At 38.2% G+C, this 14,326-nt stretch overlaps 1 protein-coding gene across 1 annotated transcript; it reads left to right on the top strand.

The window, feature by feature from the left end:
- The first annotated feature begins 6,614 nt into the window (after positions 1-6,614).
- Positions 6,615-10,080, top strand: LOC124348555. Its single transcript, XM_046798783.1, has 6 exons — positions 6,615-6,628; positions 6,682-6,795; positions 6,996-7,102; positions 7,191-7,271; positions 9,767-9,915; positions 9,982-10,080. Exons 1-6 carry the CDS (start codon positions 6,615-6,617, stop codon positions 10,078-10,080), a joined length of 564 nt encoding a protein of 187 aa, XP_046654739.1.
- Positions 10,081-14,326: the final 4,246 nt, after the last annotated feature.

Below are 14,326 nucleotides of genomic sequence, written 5' to 3' on the forward strand. Positions count from 1 at the left end.
GAGCCTTGCAGCAGAGTTGAGTACCATCTGCAGACGATAAAGTAGAGCAGAAGGCTAACCAGAAAATGTGCTGTTGCAGTAGTCGAGACGAGAAAGAATGAAGGCATAGACGAGGCGATGAGCAGTTGATGCATAAAGGAAGTGACGTATTTTATCGATGTGATAAAGATGAAAGTACGCACTGCGGCAAACGTTCCTTATATGGTAAGAGAGGGATAGGTGGGAGTCGATAGTGACACCAAGGTACTTCCATTCATCTACAGGAGGGAGGGTAGAATCACGCACAACAAGAGGGGAGGAAGGAAAATATGCGAATGCGAATTCAATACCGTTTTGAAGGGTACGCATTCTCAAGACCAGGAAGTTGACATTGGTGCCATTGAATAAACTTTTTAGACCTTTTAGTGGTATCAAGCTGTATCCCAATTCAGACATGCCCGTCAAACCAGGCCCATCGCAAGTTATTGAACAAATTCTTACGTTCTTTTGTGTGAATAATATATATATATATATATTTCTACCTCCCTGTTGATATAATTTGTCCAACATCAAAACCATTTTTATATTAAACTTACGTTAACGCTGATTTATTTATTCACTTAGAAAGAAGAACAATCGAAAAGGTTTGTTGAGATGAGAATAATGACATGAGAAAAAAAGAATGGAATTTTGGGGAAGTCATTTTTAAACAACGAGGGTCGAGGGGTTCCTGAGCATTTGACATTTCAGTACCTTGCGCCATAAAATAAACAGGGAGTAAGGTGCAGTGCAACCGCAAAGAGCACCAAAAAAGGGTTCGGAAAAATTCTTCCTTTAGCAGTCGAGCAGCTGTGTTATGAGTTTGAACTCCCACTTCAATAGAGCAAGACCATTTTTCTTCTAGGTAAAAGGGGACGTTGGATCATGACTTTGCCTGTAAAATAAAATTAATTTTAAAGCATTTGGAAATTTAAAAGACTCTGGGAAATAAATTAACCGTTATTGAACTCGTCTAGCGGTCAGCTGCGTTCCCAAGTTCGTTGTCCAGCTAAAATTTTCACCATTGTGCCAATCGATCCTTAAGTGCACCGCTTTGTGTACTGGCAGCAGTACTGACACTGTCTTTCCTGGCGCCTTATGAAAATCCATTTTCTAAGGTAAACTACTTTTACTTATTCTCCAATATTGATTAACCATCGTTTGAAATTTCAGGATACACCAGATCAAACTTTGGGCCAAATATTTTGAAAATGTTTCTGCCCTGAGGATCTTGTGAAATATCGTCAACAACAACAACAGCGTTATTTCTCATCAAGACAACATTATTTGGGAAACGGTTAGTAAATTTAAAATTTTTTAGTAATTGATAAAGTAATTCATTTCATTTCTTCCTCACTCTTGAGGTTATTGCGTGTTCGACCACAACTTTTTGATGGGAGTGTTTCATCTCCCACTTTTTAACCTCGACATCAAATTCAATTTTGTTGTTGATCAGCAAGCAGAAGGTTTTATCTGTTGGCCTTCATTTTAGTCCCATAGAAGTCACATCGGCCTTCATATTTAGTGGTACCAAGCTGGATTCCGTAAGGGGCGCGAAGAAGATTACCAAAAAAATTGCTGCCGGCAGAGAGGGAGAAGGGAAAAATGGGCCTCTCAGGAAATTAGTCATATCTCAACCAATAAAATTTGGAAAGAAAATTCCATTTGGATTTTGGTGGTTGAGATAGTAATAAACCTTTTTATAAAATTATATTTTGTTCTAACTCCCCCGCTTTTCACAAAAGCAATGTAAAAGTCCCCCTACTTTCTAAAAAAATTCAAAAAACTCAAACTTTACGGTCAAATAACTCCTAAACGGCTGGGAATTTTGTCTTTCTGCAAAAGCAGGTATATCTGGCATGCAGAGAAGAACATTGCTATATTATTTTTTTTATTTTTGAGGCCTTTCCGAATTTAGATCTGGAAAGCCGCTCCGGGATTTCGGTCTACATGAGTCGTTGATCGCTTTTTAAGATGTTTATTTAAAACTGTAAAAGTACTTGACTAAAACTTTTGATCTCATTTGAAGAAAACAATTTTCCATCTGCCCCTTTTGTTCGTCCGACTTACCATGGGCCACCTTCTGTCCTCACTAATACGACTGAAATTGATTTGTGGCCAACTGCTGGCTTGACTACACCTACAGGAAATGGTAATTTTTCTAAGTTACGGATTCCATTTTTCAACAAAGTTGTCTAAATTTATAGGAGGAATAGGTGTAGTAGCCCAGGATGTACATTCACATTCAACGATTGGAGAAGGCCATTCGAGAGAGAGCAATATAACTTCTCTTGGTGTTGCAATTTCAACCTTGATACTGGAGACGAAGATTTGCAAAATGGACATAGAACGCTGATAAATAATCTCATAATGAATAATTGACTCCGAAATACATGAAATATTTGTTTACATTTAAATTTGTGATTTCTATTGTAATTTTTTATTGTGGCAGAGCTTACGAACAAAAATGGCAGAATTTAAAGTTTAACCGGAGTTTTACCGGTTCATTATTATTACAAATTCAAACTAACGAACGCTGTTTACAAAGGACAATTTTGGCCATTGAGAACACAAATTTTTCTTGTCTTATAAATGACATCCATTATTCACCATGAGTGCAATTTTTAAGCACATAACCTAATGATATGATAAGTGATAACTTTATATTCTGACCAAATTGTCAGATAGGCATTAACTTCATTACGCAACAGTTAAACAATGAATGAAATCGAACAATTTAATATAGATCTTTGTCGAAAAGAAAAAGATTATATTTTGACGATTTATACATTGTGCAAGATGCTTTTTTCTGAACTTACGAAGTTCTTTCACATTGATATTGAGCTGTCGTGTTGATTGGCACTTTGATTTTTAAACTCTCCTAACACTCGAACTAATTGTCCAAATTCACATCTGGTTAGTGTCTAACTTGTTACAATATTTCTAGTATCTGAAGTTTGAAAAAAAAAAAATTTGCTAAATCAAGATTGCAAAAAACTGATATGAAAATATGTTTTCCTTTTAAGGCATCATTCATTAATAGCTAGTCTAGCGTTTAAAAATAATTTCAACTAAATAGCTAAGTAATAAAAATGAAAAAATGTCACCAAGAAGATAAAAAAATTAAATTTTTTCCTGTTTGGGCTGGCTGGCTGTTTTTTTAATTTTTTAGTAACTCGTAAAATATTTTACCCATGTGTTTCTAATTTATATACCATGAGGGCACAATAAAAACAAATGATTGTACAAAAAACTGTAATGATTACCTTGCATCCACCCTACGGATAAACAGCGGCCAGGTTACTGTAAGTCCAATGTTACTGTTTCAATGATTCAATTCAATTTTCTTTATTTATGCAAGAAATTGTCTTATTGGGGTCTTTTCGATTGACATGAGGAATTCGACGCCATTCTTCTCCTCGGGACACTCAAATTTTTGTAGAAAATCTCCTGTTTTGGCAAGAAAACAACGAAGCTTTAAATTTATTACTAAACAACAAATTAAAAATGGGTTTTCAAATGTTTTATCTTGAAGCCAGTTTTTTAAATCTATCAAAACATCAACGTGACCGGGCTTTAACTACTCTCTAGAGTGGGTTTACCGTTACAGGAGTACCTGTAATAGTCAGACCAGATATAGTAAATTATTGGTAAGGAAGAACTAGCGATGTAACGCGATATCCATTATCCTGGATAAGTTTTTGGATGATTCGGAGACAAGGTAGAAAAACCATGACAACGGGTGACTGCGAAATTGTGAATGAGTATAGTCAATTTAAAAAAGAGCTGAGTAACGAAGCGTAGACGCTTCTCCCAGCAAGGTTCGACATTGAAGGTTGCGGCAAACAGTACCATTTCGTTCCTGGTTGATTTTAGGAAAACCAAAGTGTGACTGGAGCGTTAAAGGATCCATTCCTATAGCTTTCCGTAAGAAGGTTAGGTTATATGTAGTCACCTGCGGCCGATCTTCGTTCTACAAGAATCTTTTGTTGGCCAGTAACGATTTTTGCGACCATCTTCGCTGTCTACAGGCTCCAGTCCAATTTTTATTCGACACACGGTGGTGATGCCATGAGATTACAGAATTGAACTGAGGGTAATTCCAGGGCCGACGAATTAGTGATGACATTTGAAGAATTAGAGATGAAACTTGAAGAATCAGAGATGACATTAGAAGAATTGGAGATGACATTTGAAGAATTAGATATAACATTTGAAGAATTCGAAATAATACTTTCAGACGTGTCCAGTAACACATCTGAAGACTTTAAGAGCACAATTGAGGAAGACGACGTATTTTGCGAAGATACGATAGGCAAATCGGGAGATATTATTTAGTAATAGGAAAGAACATTCGAATAACCAACGGGTAAAATCGTCGAATTCAAGAGAGCACTCCACAAATTCAAAAGGATATTTCAGTTGGATACTATGAGTGGTGAATTCAAGATAATGTTGGACGAAGTCGAGGATGAAATTACTGGATTTGAAGTCCAGAAATAATCCAGACCTGTTACAGGACTTGAAATTATTTCTGGAGAATTGGAAGCTTTTCTAGGTCGACTTGATACTACATTCCAAGAATTGGTAAATTTTGTTGCTGGTGTTGTGTTGACCTTTGGGAGGACAACCGCTTTGGTTTGTAAATGACTATGTTGTTGTAGGGGTGTTTGTTGTTGTTTGTTGTGTTGTTGTAGGGTACTAGGGAAAATTGCGGAACGACTTTGCGATCCGTCAATGAGTGGAGCCGGACGAGTTAAAACTGGGTGTCTATTAAACCTGTGCAAAGTAGAAGGGCGCCAGACTGAATCGGTTGTTAATTGGTTCAGTGGTTCACTCCAATGAACAAGACACGCAAACATAATTACCTATATCAAAATTTAATAAGGGTGTTACAATTGCATGATTGAAAATAAATTCTGTAATTTGTTGGCTTACCAAGATGACTGCCGTTTCACTTGTTATAAAAGACTGAAAGAAACTGGAAATCAATTTACAGACTATACCGTACCTGACGGACGACTGTCTGTCACTGAATGAAATCTAAACAGATGGAAAGAGAAGAATAAAAGCATCAGCACTTTCTCTTTCAAAATCAAGATGATTTCGTTATTCAGTATGGCTACCGCATCTTCCTCTCACATAACCACCGTGGCGCTTACGATATATTCCCAATCACATTAAGAAATCATAATTATGTAGTACGAGGATTAGAATTTTTAAACATACCTGAACCGTAGAGCATGAATGATTATTTGATCAGCCGCAATAAATAACGCATTCCTTTGTTTGAAATGTATTACCGTAATTCATAAGAAATGGTAGGCTATACTTGGCGTTGGCAAAGTCCCCATGATGATTTCACTCTTGGTTTAAATCTGATGAAATCAATGAAATTTGTAAAAAAAACATGATTTAGAGCAATTAATTTACTGCAATACAAAGAATGACATAAAATGGCAATTACTAATTTACTATTGTAAATATTATAATTTTAATTATTTCAAAAGCAAATCACATTAAATTTAGTTTCGTTTTTCTTTTTCAGAAGCTAATAGTGTTTTTGACTGAAAAAGAAAGCACACACTTGATTTTGGGATATTAAGAAAAATAAGCTGACCAATCAGCCGAAGACAGTTTGAGAGATTAGTACCAAACATTGCTTATCGATAAAAGATTACAATCATAATCAATATTGGAAGTGTCAAAAGTTACATTGATAATCAATTCAAACATAAACTGCACACGAGCACTCAAATTTTACTTAGATATGGTACATAAATAAAATGGAAATCTGATCGAAGTAAGTTTCTTATTTGACCTTGTTAAATATTTCTCTGACGAATAATACCCAAACCAGATAAAAACTATTCGTGGAAATCAACAAGAATAGGACGGGAAGTCTACGAAATGCTTTTTTACCTTTACCCAACCCAAGGATGAAAACCTAATAACACGAGGTTTACTAAATCAAGACTATATTCCATTATAGAGAACTCGAAGCAAAAGCTTGAACCACTGTTTAAAATTGTTCCATACATCGAACAAATCATTTTCCGATTGCGGAACTTTAGAAACAAAAACCACTTCAATCTTTCCAAAATCCAAATACCATTAAAAATTGTCACTTGTGACTGCCACAACATCTTTCGACGATGTGGTCGCCATCTTGCTTGTTGTGATGAGTCAATTACCTTTCCCTTATTTCAAGAAATCCTTTGTCAACCACTCCTTTCTTTGTTGTTCTCCTTCCGGCTGATTATTCAACAAAAACATGACGAATTGGATGGAAGAATGATATATCCAAGCCTTTCATGCATGCATTCTAAATCAGCTAGAACAGAACAAATTTTGTTTCGCATTTATTAGCCAATGTGTGGCGTTCGATGTCGACCAGGGTCGACGGAATTTGACACAAAATGCTGCCTTCATTTTCGTTGGCGGATTATTTTGATGATATCCGCACCTTTTGACGCCGTTGCAACCGCCGCAATTCGTGTATCTTTGACGGATAATATCGTTAATTTAGCTAATAAATTTCTAATTTCAGGAGATATGGCGCATTAAAAATTTTGTGCGACAAGAAACAAGTTAAGATGTACACGGAGATGTATCCTGAAGAAAGAATAATTTTTAGAAATTAAACGATTTTAAAGGCTATAGACGTGTGACGGCAGAGCTGGCGGCTGCTGCGGCTGCTGCTAGTAATTTGGCTACCTCACATGAGGCAGAAGCCACCTACATCGAGGAGCACTTGCCGTCTCCTACGCTGGATCCGTATTCTCCACAGACAGACGGATGTGGTTGGGGGTGTATAGTAAAAAAATATAACAGCCGCTCAACAAATCGTTATCTCAACTTGGTTGTTTCTCGAGATGTGGAGAACTCATTTGATGAAGCAACAGTGGTGGTAATTACTAATTGGACGTTGGAACACATTAACTTTGTTTGATCTCATTGCTCTTTATTTGTAATAGGAGAGCAGGACAGCTCCATCTTGTACTATGGCAACAATTGCCACAAAACAAAATTGAGTTCGAGAATTGGTTAAACTCGCAAGAATCGTCGTCACAATTTCTGATAAGTAAGTTGTCGACACTGATAATAAATTTTTTAACGGTGAACCCCTCGGTTACGAGTATTAAGTAACATTGTCACATATTTTTTTTCAGCCTGGGAATTAGAATTGAAGGCTCAGCTGGAAGAGTTTAAGATTCACCACATCGAAAATAACACACCTAGTATTCCGGAGGGTGTGGTTAAGTGCGATGGAAACTATGCGTTCAAGTGCAATATACGATACCATAAGGCTTGAGCTGTCCCCTCAGCGTCAAATATTGGAAACAGCTGAGGAGTGCTTCAACCAATCATTCCTTTCATCTAGAGAGGAAGAAGCTCTCAATGCAGAAACTGATGCATAAACTGGACTGATAAGGGAGAGTCGTACTAAACATCACTACAGTGTACAGTCTACCACGACATCACTGCTGCCAACGTCGTCGACTACCCCCTTCCACTGGAGGGACCCGAGAGGGGAGAAAGGACTCTGCTGTTCTTGTGTGGCCGAAAGTCGAGATTGGTCGGTAAATTGGACGAAGTTTACTTCAATAATTTACTAGAGTCCGTGATGTAGAGTGAGACGTAATATTTTTTCCCTATAATTTTGGTTGTTATCTGTTTTTGTGTGTGCATAAGTAATTTCTCATGCTGCAGGACTTTATTGTTAACGCTTACCGGCCGGGAGACACCGTTCAAGTTTGAATGAACCAGCCAAGTAGCTTCTGCATCGGTCACCAAGATTTGGTGAGTTTCTTTTTTTTTCTCCGTGTGTGATTGTGCGAGTGGTTTACCACGGAAGTCTTGGGTGTACCTAACGTAGTGGGTGTCAGTTATGAACGTGATGTTCACTGGTATACATATGGTGCTATGGAAGACGGCGGGTGGATGGGCTAGTAATTTTTTGTGCTGAGAAACTATTTTGCAACGTTATTTTTGCGTCTTTCGCACTCTGCTAATAATTTTGAGGAATAGCTTACATTTGGTAGCGTCAGGCCTTAGCTTGGTCGTAAACAAGAAAAAATTTCAGAAAGGAATAAGTTTAAATTGTTCTGGAAGTTATGTGTCCAGTTTGTGTCGGCTATTCTTGGCCTTGACTCTTAAAAAAAGCAAGAGAAAATTTAGAAATTCAATTTTCCCTTTTCAAATGCTATCTGAGTCTACCTGCATCCTTACATTGTGTTTCACTTGTTTTTGAACGGCATCTTTTGGGAGAGATCTTGTCTTTGAATTTCTTTGGCCAGTTCCTGCAAAGCCGTCAAGGCAGTTGTTAAGGGAAGATGAGGTCTCACTATAGAGAAGTTGAAAAAAGAATTGTACTCGATGACCAGGGAAGCCAGTTGGAAGAAATAAAAAGTCATTGGACTTCTGTTTTGAAGTCGATTGTCATGACATTTTGTTTTGAAAATTGTCTTCTGTTTGTTTCATTATTCAAATAGAGCGTGTCAGTCAGAATGTATCACAACAAAACGAGTCACGTTGGGCAGACGACACGACTGTATGTAGTCATGGAAGCAGAATTTTCCTTCACTTCGCAAGGCAGTTTTTTTAACTGGCACCCCTGGCCATCGAGTACAATTCCCTCAATCTGGCATCTTTCAGTAGGATCTTCACAAGAGTGTTCAATTCATTCTGAACGGGCTTATGGAGCGTTATATCTCTTTCTCCTCATCCTCCGTGCTATTACTAACTTAACTTAACGCCATGATAAATTTAACCATCCATGATCCACATAGCCTTCACTGCGTCTTCTCTTTCTTTGAAAGTGATAAAAGCATAACGCCTTCTCATTTAGATGCTTTCAATTAGTCCAAACTCCTCAAGAATAGTCGTTAGTTTTTTGGGGGTCAATTCATTCGTTTCGTAACACACACGAAACACTTTTACCAGATTTCCAACAAACGATGAATGTCAAGCGATGTTTAATCAATATAAGAGAATGAGTAAAAGTAGTTTACCTTAGAAAATGGGTTTTCATAAGACGCCAGGAAAGACAGTGTCATTAGCTTTGGTTTCGTTGAATTGTTTTTGCGGTTGTGCTCAACTCCTCCGAAAGATCCTTCCCCGAATTGATTGACACAAAGTTATTTTTCCTTTTTTTCAGAACTTTTTACTTTCAAATTTATCCATTTTAACTAATTAAAACTCTAAACAATTAAATTTGTATTTCTTTTATTATTTATAGTTAGAATAAGTAAATGAAACGATTTGTGTTTTAAAGTGAGGGTATTACACTGTAACATTCCATCAGCCTTTACTTGTTCTCTCCTTTTATTTCATCTGCCAGAGCAAAGCATCCTGGCTATGAAAAATCGTAAAAAAAGTAGCCGGGGGTTGATTCACTTACGCGTGAAATAAGGTTACTTCTCTATATTGAGTTGAATCCAAGTTAACAGGTGCCGTTGAATTGATTTTTTCACAGTCTGTTTCCATATCCACAATGTTTGTTTGGGATTGGTTTGCTGGAGTCCTTGGGATGTTAGGTATGATCAGTTTTAGCTCGATTTATTCGTAAAAATAGAAATGCAGTTTCTTATTTCTTTTACTGGCCTTTGGGAGAAGTCTGGAAAATTGCTTTTCTTTGGACTAGATAATGCGGGAAAACCACTCTTTTGCACATGCTCAAGGATTATAGAATTAAATCAATATAGAATAAATCTTCTCGATGCCTTTGACGCTCAATGCTTTGCAGAAAGTAAAAACGAGCTATTCTCACTCTTGGCTGATGAACAGCTAGGGCATTGCCCTATTTTTGTTCTCGGTAATAAAATCGATCGTCCTGGTGCAGCCTCTGAGGACAAGTTGCGAGTTTATTTCGAGTTACACAATACTACCGGAAAAGTACGAAATATTTTTAACCTGACTTTAACCGCAAGTTTAATTATTATCTCGCAATTGTTGTTTTAGGGCAAAACTCCACGCTCGCAGCTTTCATCTCGCCCATTAGAATTGTTCGTGTGCTCTGTCCTTAAGCGTCAGGGCTACGGCGAAGTTTTCTGCTATTGATGAGTCAAGGAGGGTAATCAACATAACCTTCTTTTTCCCTTTTTCTTCCACGTTTAATATTAACCGAGAAAATATCCAAAACGATTCCTATTCGTTCTCCCCTTTGCCCTCGCTCCTCCTTTTCTCGTATGTAAGATATAACGAGAAAATTCAGCAAAGTTATATAATAAGGCTCTCCGAGAGCCCGAGAATACAATCATTCTTGTCAATAACTTCATTATATTGGAATGGTTTGCCATCATAAGCAATTGATACTTCTTGTACGCCCCCATGGATTGTTTGCAACTAATTCTCAATTTTTGCATGATACTTTGCTCACTTGAGATGATTTGTTAGTTTCGTTTTAAACAAATCTTAAAAAAGAAATTTCTTTTCTTGTCAACGTTGACTTCTTCAATCTGTTATAGGTAAAAACGATATATTTGAATTTATAATCCCCTTGGATTACGAGGTTTCCGTGGGAAATAGGAAACAATCAAATAATAATACAAGAAACAAGACGAGAAATAGACAAGATAATAAACAATTTGAATATTTGGATAATGACCTAACAGTAAACAAACTGGTGTTAAATTTTTAGAGTACTTTTTAAAGTACGTAAGCAAAGTACTTTAAATTAACTTCTGGTCAAAAAGCGTTTCAATAACAATTTTAAGCTCCACAAATTTCGATAATTTATAAAAAAAATGATTTAGTTCGCGTCTTGGTTCCTCGGTTTCAATTCCCTGCAATAACTTAAATATGAACTCGATTAAAATTGTGTCATAATAATAATAATAATAAACAAAAAATTGATTGGGAATCAAACCGAATGATCGGGCCTCCATTGCGGAAACCGTGCGTTGAGTTTTTGACGAAAATCAGGGGCAAAAGGACGACCGGACAAACAAATCAAAGAATAAGTCACTACTAAATAACGTAGCCTTATTCCCGGTTCGCATCGGGGGTTGAGAAGCCCTTTTAAGAAGCCAGATTTCTCTCATGTACCTTCTCGGCATTGGTAAATTTTCTTGTTCGTATTCCTTTTCAGGCACTTGATAGACTTCAACTCCAGGATGGGCTTGTTCTGGTTCGATCAACGATTGAACTTTTTCCGTTTCCTTTTCCTCTTCACTGAAGAGGAAAAGGAAACTTTCGCTATCCGAAAGATAAAATATACTCTGAATAATGGAAACAGAACTGTTACATGAAAAAATTCATAACTATCGGTATAGCTCATAGGTATTGGCATAACTATAGGTATAAATACGGCGTTTCATACCTTAGCAATATCTTCTCGGCTGAGTTGGCCGCTTTGGGGATTTGATGAGGGAGATGACATATCCCATTCAATTACTAGATTTTCATGGAGCAAAACCCTCCCTTCAGCCTCTTGTATTACTTGATTTTCAAGTCGACTACTTTCTTCTCGGATTGCTAGGTCATTTTCTTCTTGACTAATTTCGGAAACCGATAACATAACTTACCTTGCGATGACGACGAGACACCAGCTTCTTCAGTTAGGGAACTGTGTACTGAATCAACTAGACCTTCGTTAGGTTCCGCTGTCGGTTGTTCAGCAGCAGCATCCATAGCACGCAATACAATTCGTATCTGTAAACTTATTGTAAATAGTTTCCTTTCATGTTTTTAGACTTAATAATTTTTTCGAATAGTGCATTTGGAGATTGGACACGTCGTTAAAGTGCCGCCATCGATACCCATCGTTTAACCCTGCCATCGACCCACGTATCATCGAGAGGCATTCATGCCTTGCAATGCTTGCGAGAATTATACAAACGACCAGTTTACCAACCAAACAAAATTTGACTGATTTTGATCCCTTCGATCCTGGCACAAACGCTCATAATTTCACCTTCATTCAGCCAGCAGTTCAAAACCCGCCAAACAGCCTGCCGACTGTCGAAGAAACTATTTCACCTTCTATTGAGCCCAAAACTGAGGTAAATATCGATACAGTCTTTAGAAGAAATGATAAACCTAATGATGAATGATTAATGCTAGGCCAAGGAAACAACTAGCGAAGTTGCGGCCACCGCCGCCACCGGTTCGTTGCTGTCAAAATCTCTAGAAAACAACGAGTGGGAAGAGTTTCTTGGTGATACGCTGACCGACGCTATAGAGAATCCGCAAACACTCGAGCAGAGTGATCTCGTTGCCGTTGTGGTGGCTCCGTTACTCAACGCCAACGCCAGCCCGAGCCTGGTCGAGCGCATTGCGACTCTGCTGGCCCTGCCGTGGGCCGGAGTCGACCACGAAGAATTAATCATCCGCGCCTACGCAGGCAGTGCTAGATCTCTGGAACGCTTGCAAAGTAATGGTTCAGAGAAGATCTGGCGATAACCGTAATAGCACTGGATAGCTCTTTTTTGTTTGTCGCAGTCCAAATTACATCTCCCAGTCTCATTCTCTCATTTTTCTGTTCTTTGCGTCGTTTTTTTCGAAGGCTTAGCCGATTCTTCGCTTATCCTTTTTCTGATTAATCCCTTCTCCTTTTGTTTTGTTTTTCTCTCTCCGACAGAGTGCCTCATTCGCCGATCGCTGCTAGTGCTCACGACAAACAGGATAATTTGCAGCGATCTGCTTTCTTGAACTGTTAGCCTAGTTTTCTTGACTCCTAGCCAGGCCAAAATCAAAGTCAACTTTCCACTGCCCATCACTTGGCGTAATTTTAAAATCTAATTCGCCGTCTTTGGCGAGGACTTTCACGCCTCGTCAGAAATTCTTCAGTGTCCGCACTGTTTCGCCTTTATCCTGCCTCAAACTGTAGTCTGTCCAAATTGCAGAGAGAAAGTCTACCACTGTCACTTTATAAACTACGATAAAAAAGACTCGTTCTTCTGCAATACCTGGCGAGTGGTTTCTGTCAGTAAGCCAAATTCGAGCTGCAGATGTTATGTCGAACAAGCAGTTCTGTACCGTTGACTGGAGCCGAAAGACAGCGATGGTGGTCGCAAAAATCGTTACTGGCCATCAATAGATTCTTGTAGAACGGAGATCGGCCGCAGATGACTACATTTAATCTAACCTTTTGACGGAAAGCGTGGAATGGATCCTTTAACGCTCCGGCCACACTTTGGTTTTCCTAAAATCAACCAAGCACGAAATGGCACTGTTCGCCACAACCTTCAATGTCGAGACTTGCTGGGAGAAGCGTCTACGCTTCGTCGCCCAGCTCTTTTTTAAATCGACTCCTCATTCGCAATTTCGCAGTCACCCGCCGTCATAGATGTTCTACCTTGTCTCCGAATCATCCAAGAACTTATCCAAGGTTATGAATTACGCCTTCTATCGCTAGTTCTTTCTTACCAATCATTAACTATATCTGGTCTGATTATTATAGGTACTTCTGTAACGTACATCTACTCTGGAGAGAAGTCAAAGCCCGACGACGTTCATGTTTTGATAGATTCAAAACGCTGGCTTCGAGTTGAAACATTTGAAAACCCATTTTTATTTCATTGCTTTCCTGTCGAAACAGTGGATTCTCAACAGAACTTTGAGTGTCCCGAGGATAAAGTCGAATTTTGCATGTCACTCAAAAAGAACCCCAACAATAAGACGATTTCTTGCGTAAATAAAAAAAAACCATCGAATTGAATCATTGAAACAGTAAGACAGACTTCCAGTAACCTCATCGCTGATGATCCGTAGGGTGGATGCAAGTAAACCTTACAGTTATTACCGTCCCATATTAGACAGCTGTTCCTTTCGAGGAGGAGTTTTCCAAAATAAAATCAATCGGCAATTCCCTTGATCCAGAAGTCCTGCGAGGAGTCGGTGTGGTGAAGCATAGTCAAATTCCCAAGAAAAATTGCAAACAAGAATCAAGTGACGAGGAAGATGTTACATATTCTAGAGCTGAGATTCAAACAGCAGTTACAGATACACCCTTGCCGTCAACTTCAAAAGGTTCAAGTATAAATCCAATGGAAGCGTTTAAAAATCAATAGGCTACAACCGATTCTTCCAAAACTGCTTTGATCAATGACATGACTTCTTGTAGCAGCAAAAAAATTCGAAACAGGAAATGTCTGACTGCCACAAGATCACTTCTCTCCCATCTCCAAGAATCCAAAAATTGTAAAGAAAAGGAAAAATCCGAAGAAAGAGAACACAGAGAACAAATATTTAAAGAAGAAAAAGAACACAAAAGGAAGAATTTGGAAATTATGGAACAAGTGCAAGCAAAGAAGGAAATCTAGAGAGAAAGAACGCCAGAATAGACCGGATCTACTGCTCCCGA

The sequence above is a fragment of the Daphnia pulicaria genome, chromosome 7 (genome assembly GCF_021234035.1).
Source record: "Daphnia pulicaria isolate SC F1-1A chromosome 7, SC_F0-13Bv2, whole genome shotgun sequence".
NCBI lineage: Eukaryota > Metazoa > Arthropoda > Branchiopoda > Diplostraca > Daphniidae > Daphnia > Daphnia pulicaria.

Bases quoted from the DNA above. Each gene is read 5' to 3' on its own strand.
- LOC124348555 (XM_046798783.1), top strand. The intron at 6,796-6,995 runs GTATTCTCCACA...TATTTGTAATAG, and splicing joins CCGTCTCCTACGCTGGATCC to GAGAGCAGGACAGCTCCATC. The intron at 7,103-7,190 runs GTAAGTTGTCGA...ATTTTTTTTCAG, and splicing joins GTCGTCACAATTTCTGATAA to CCTGGGAATTAGAATTGAAG.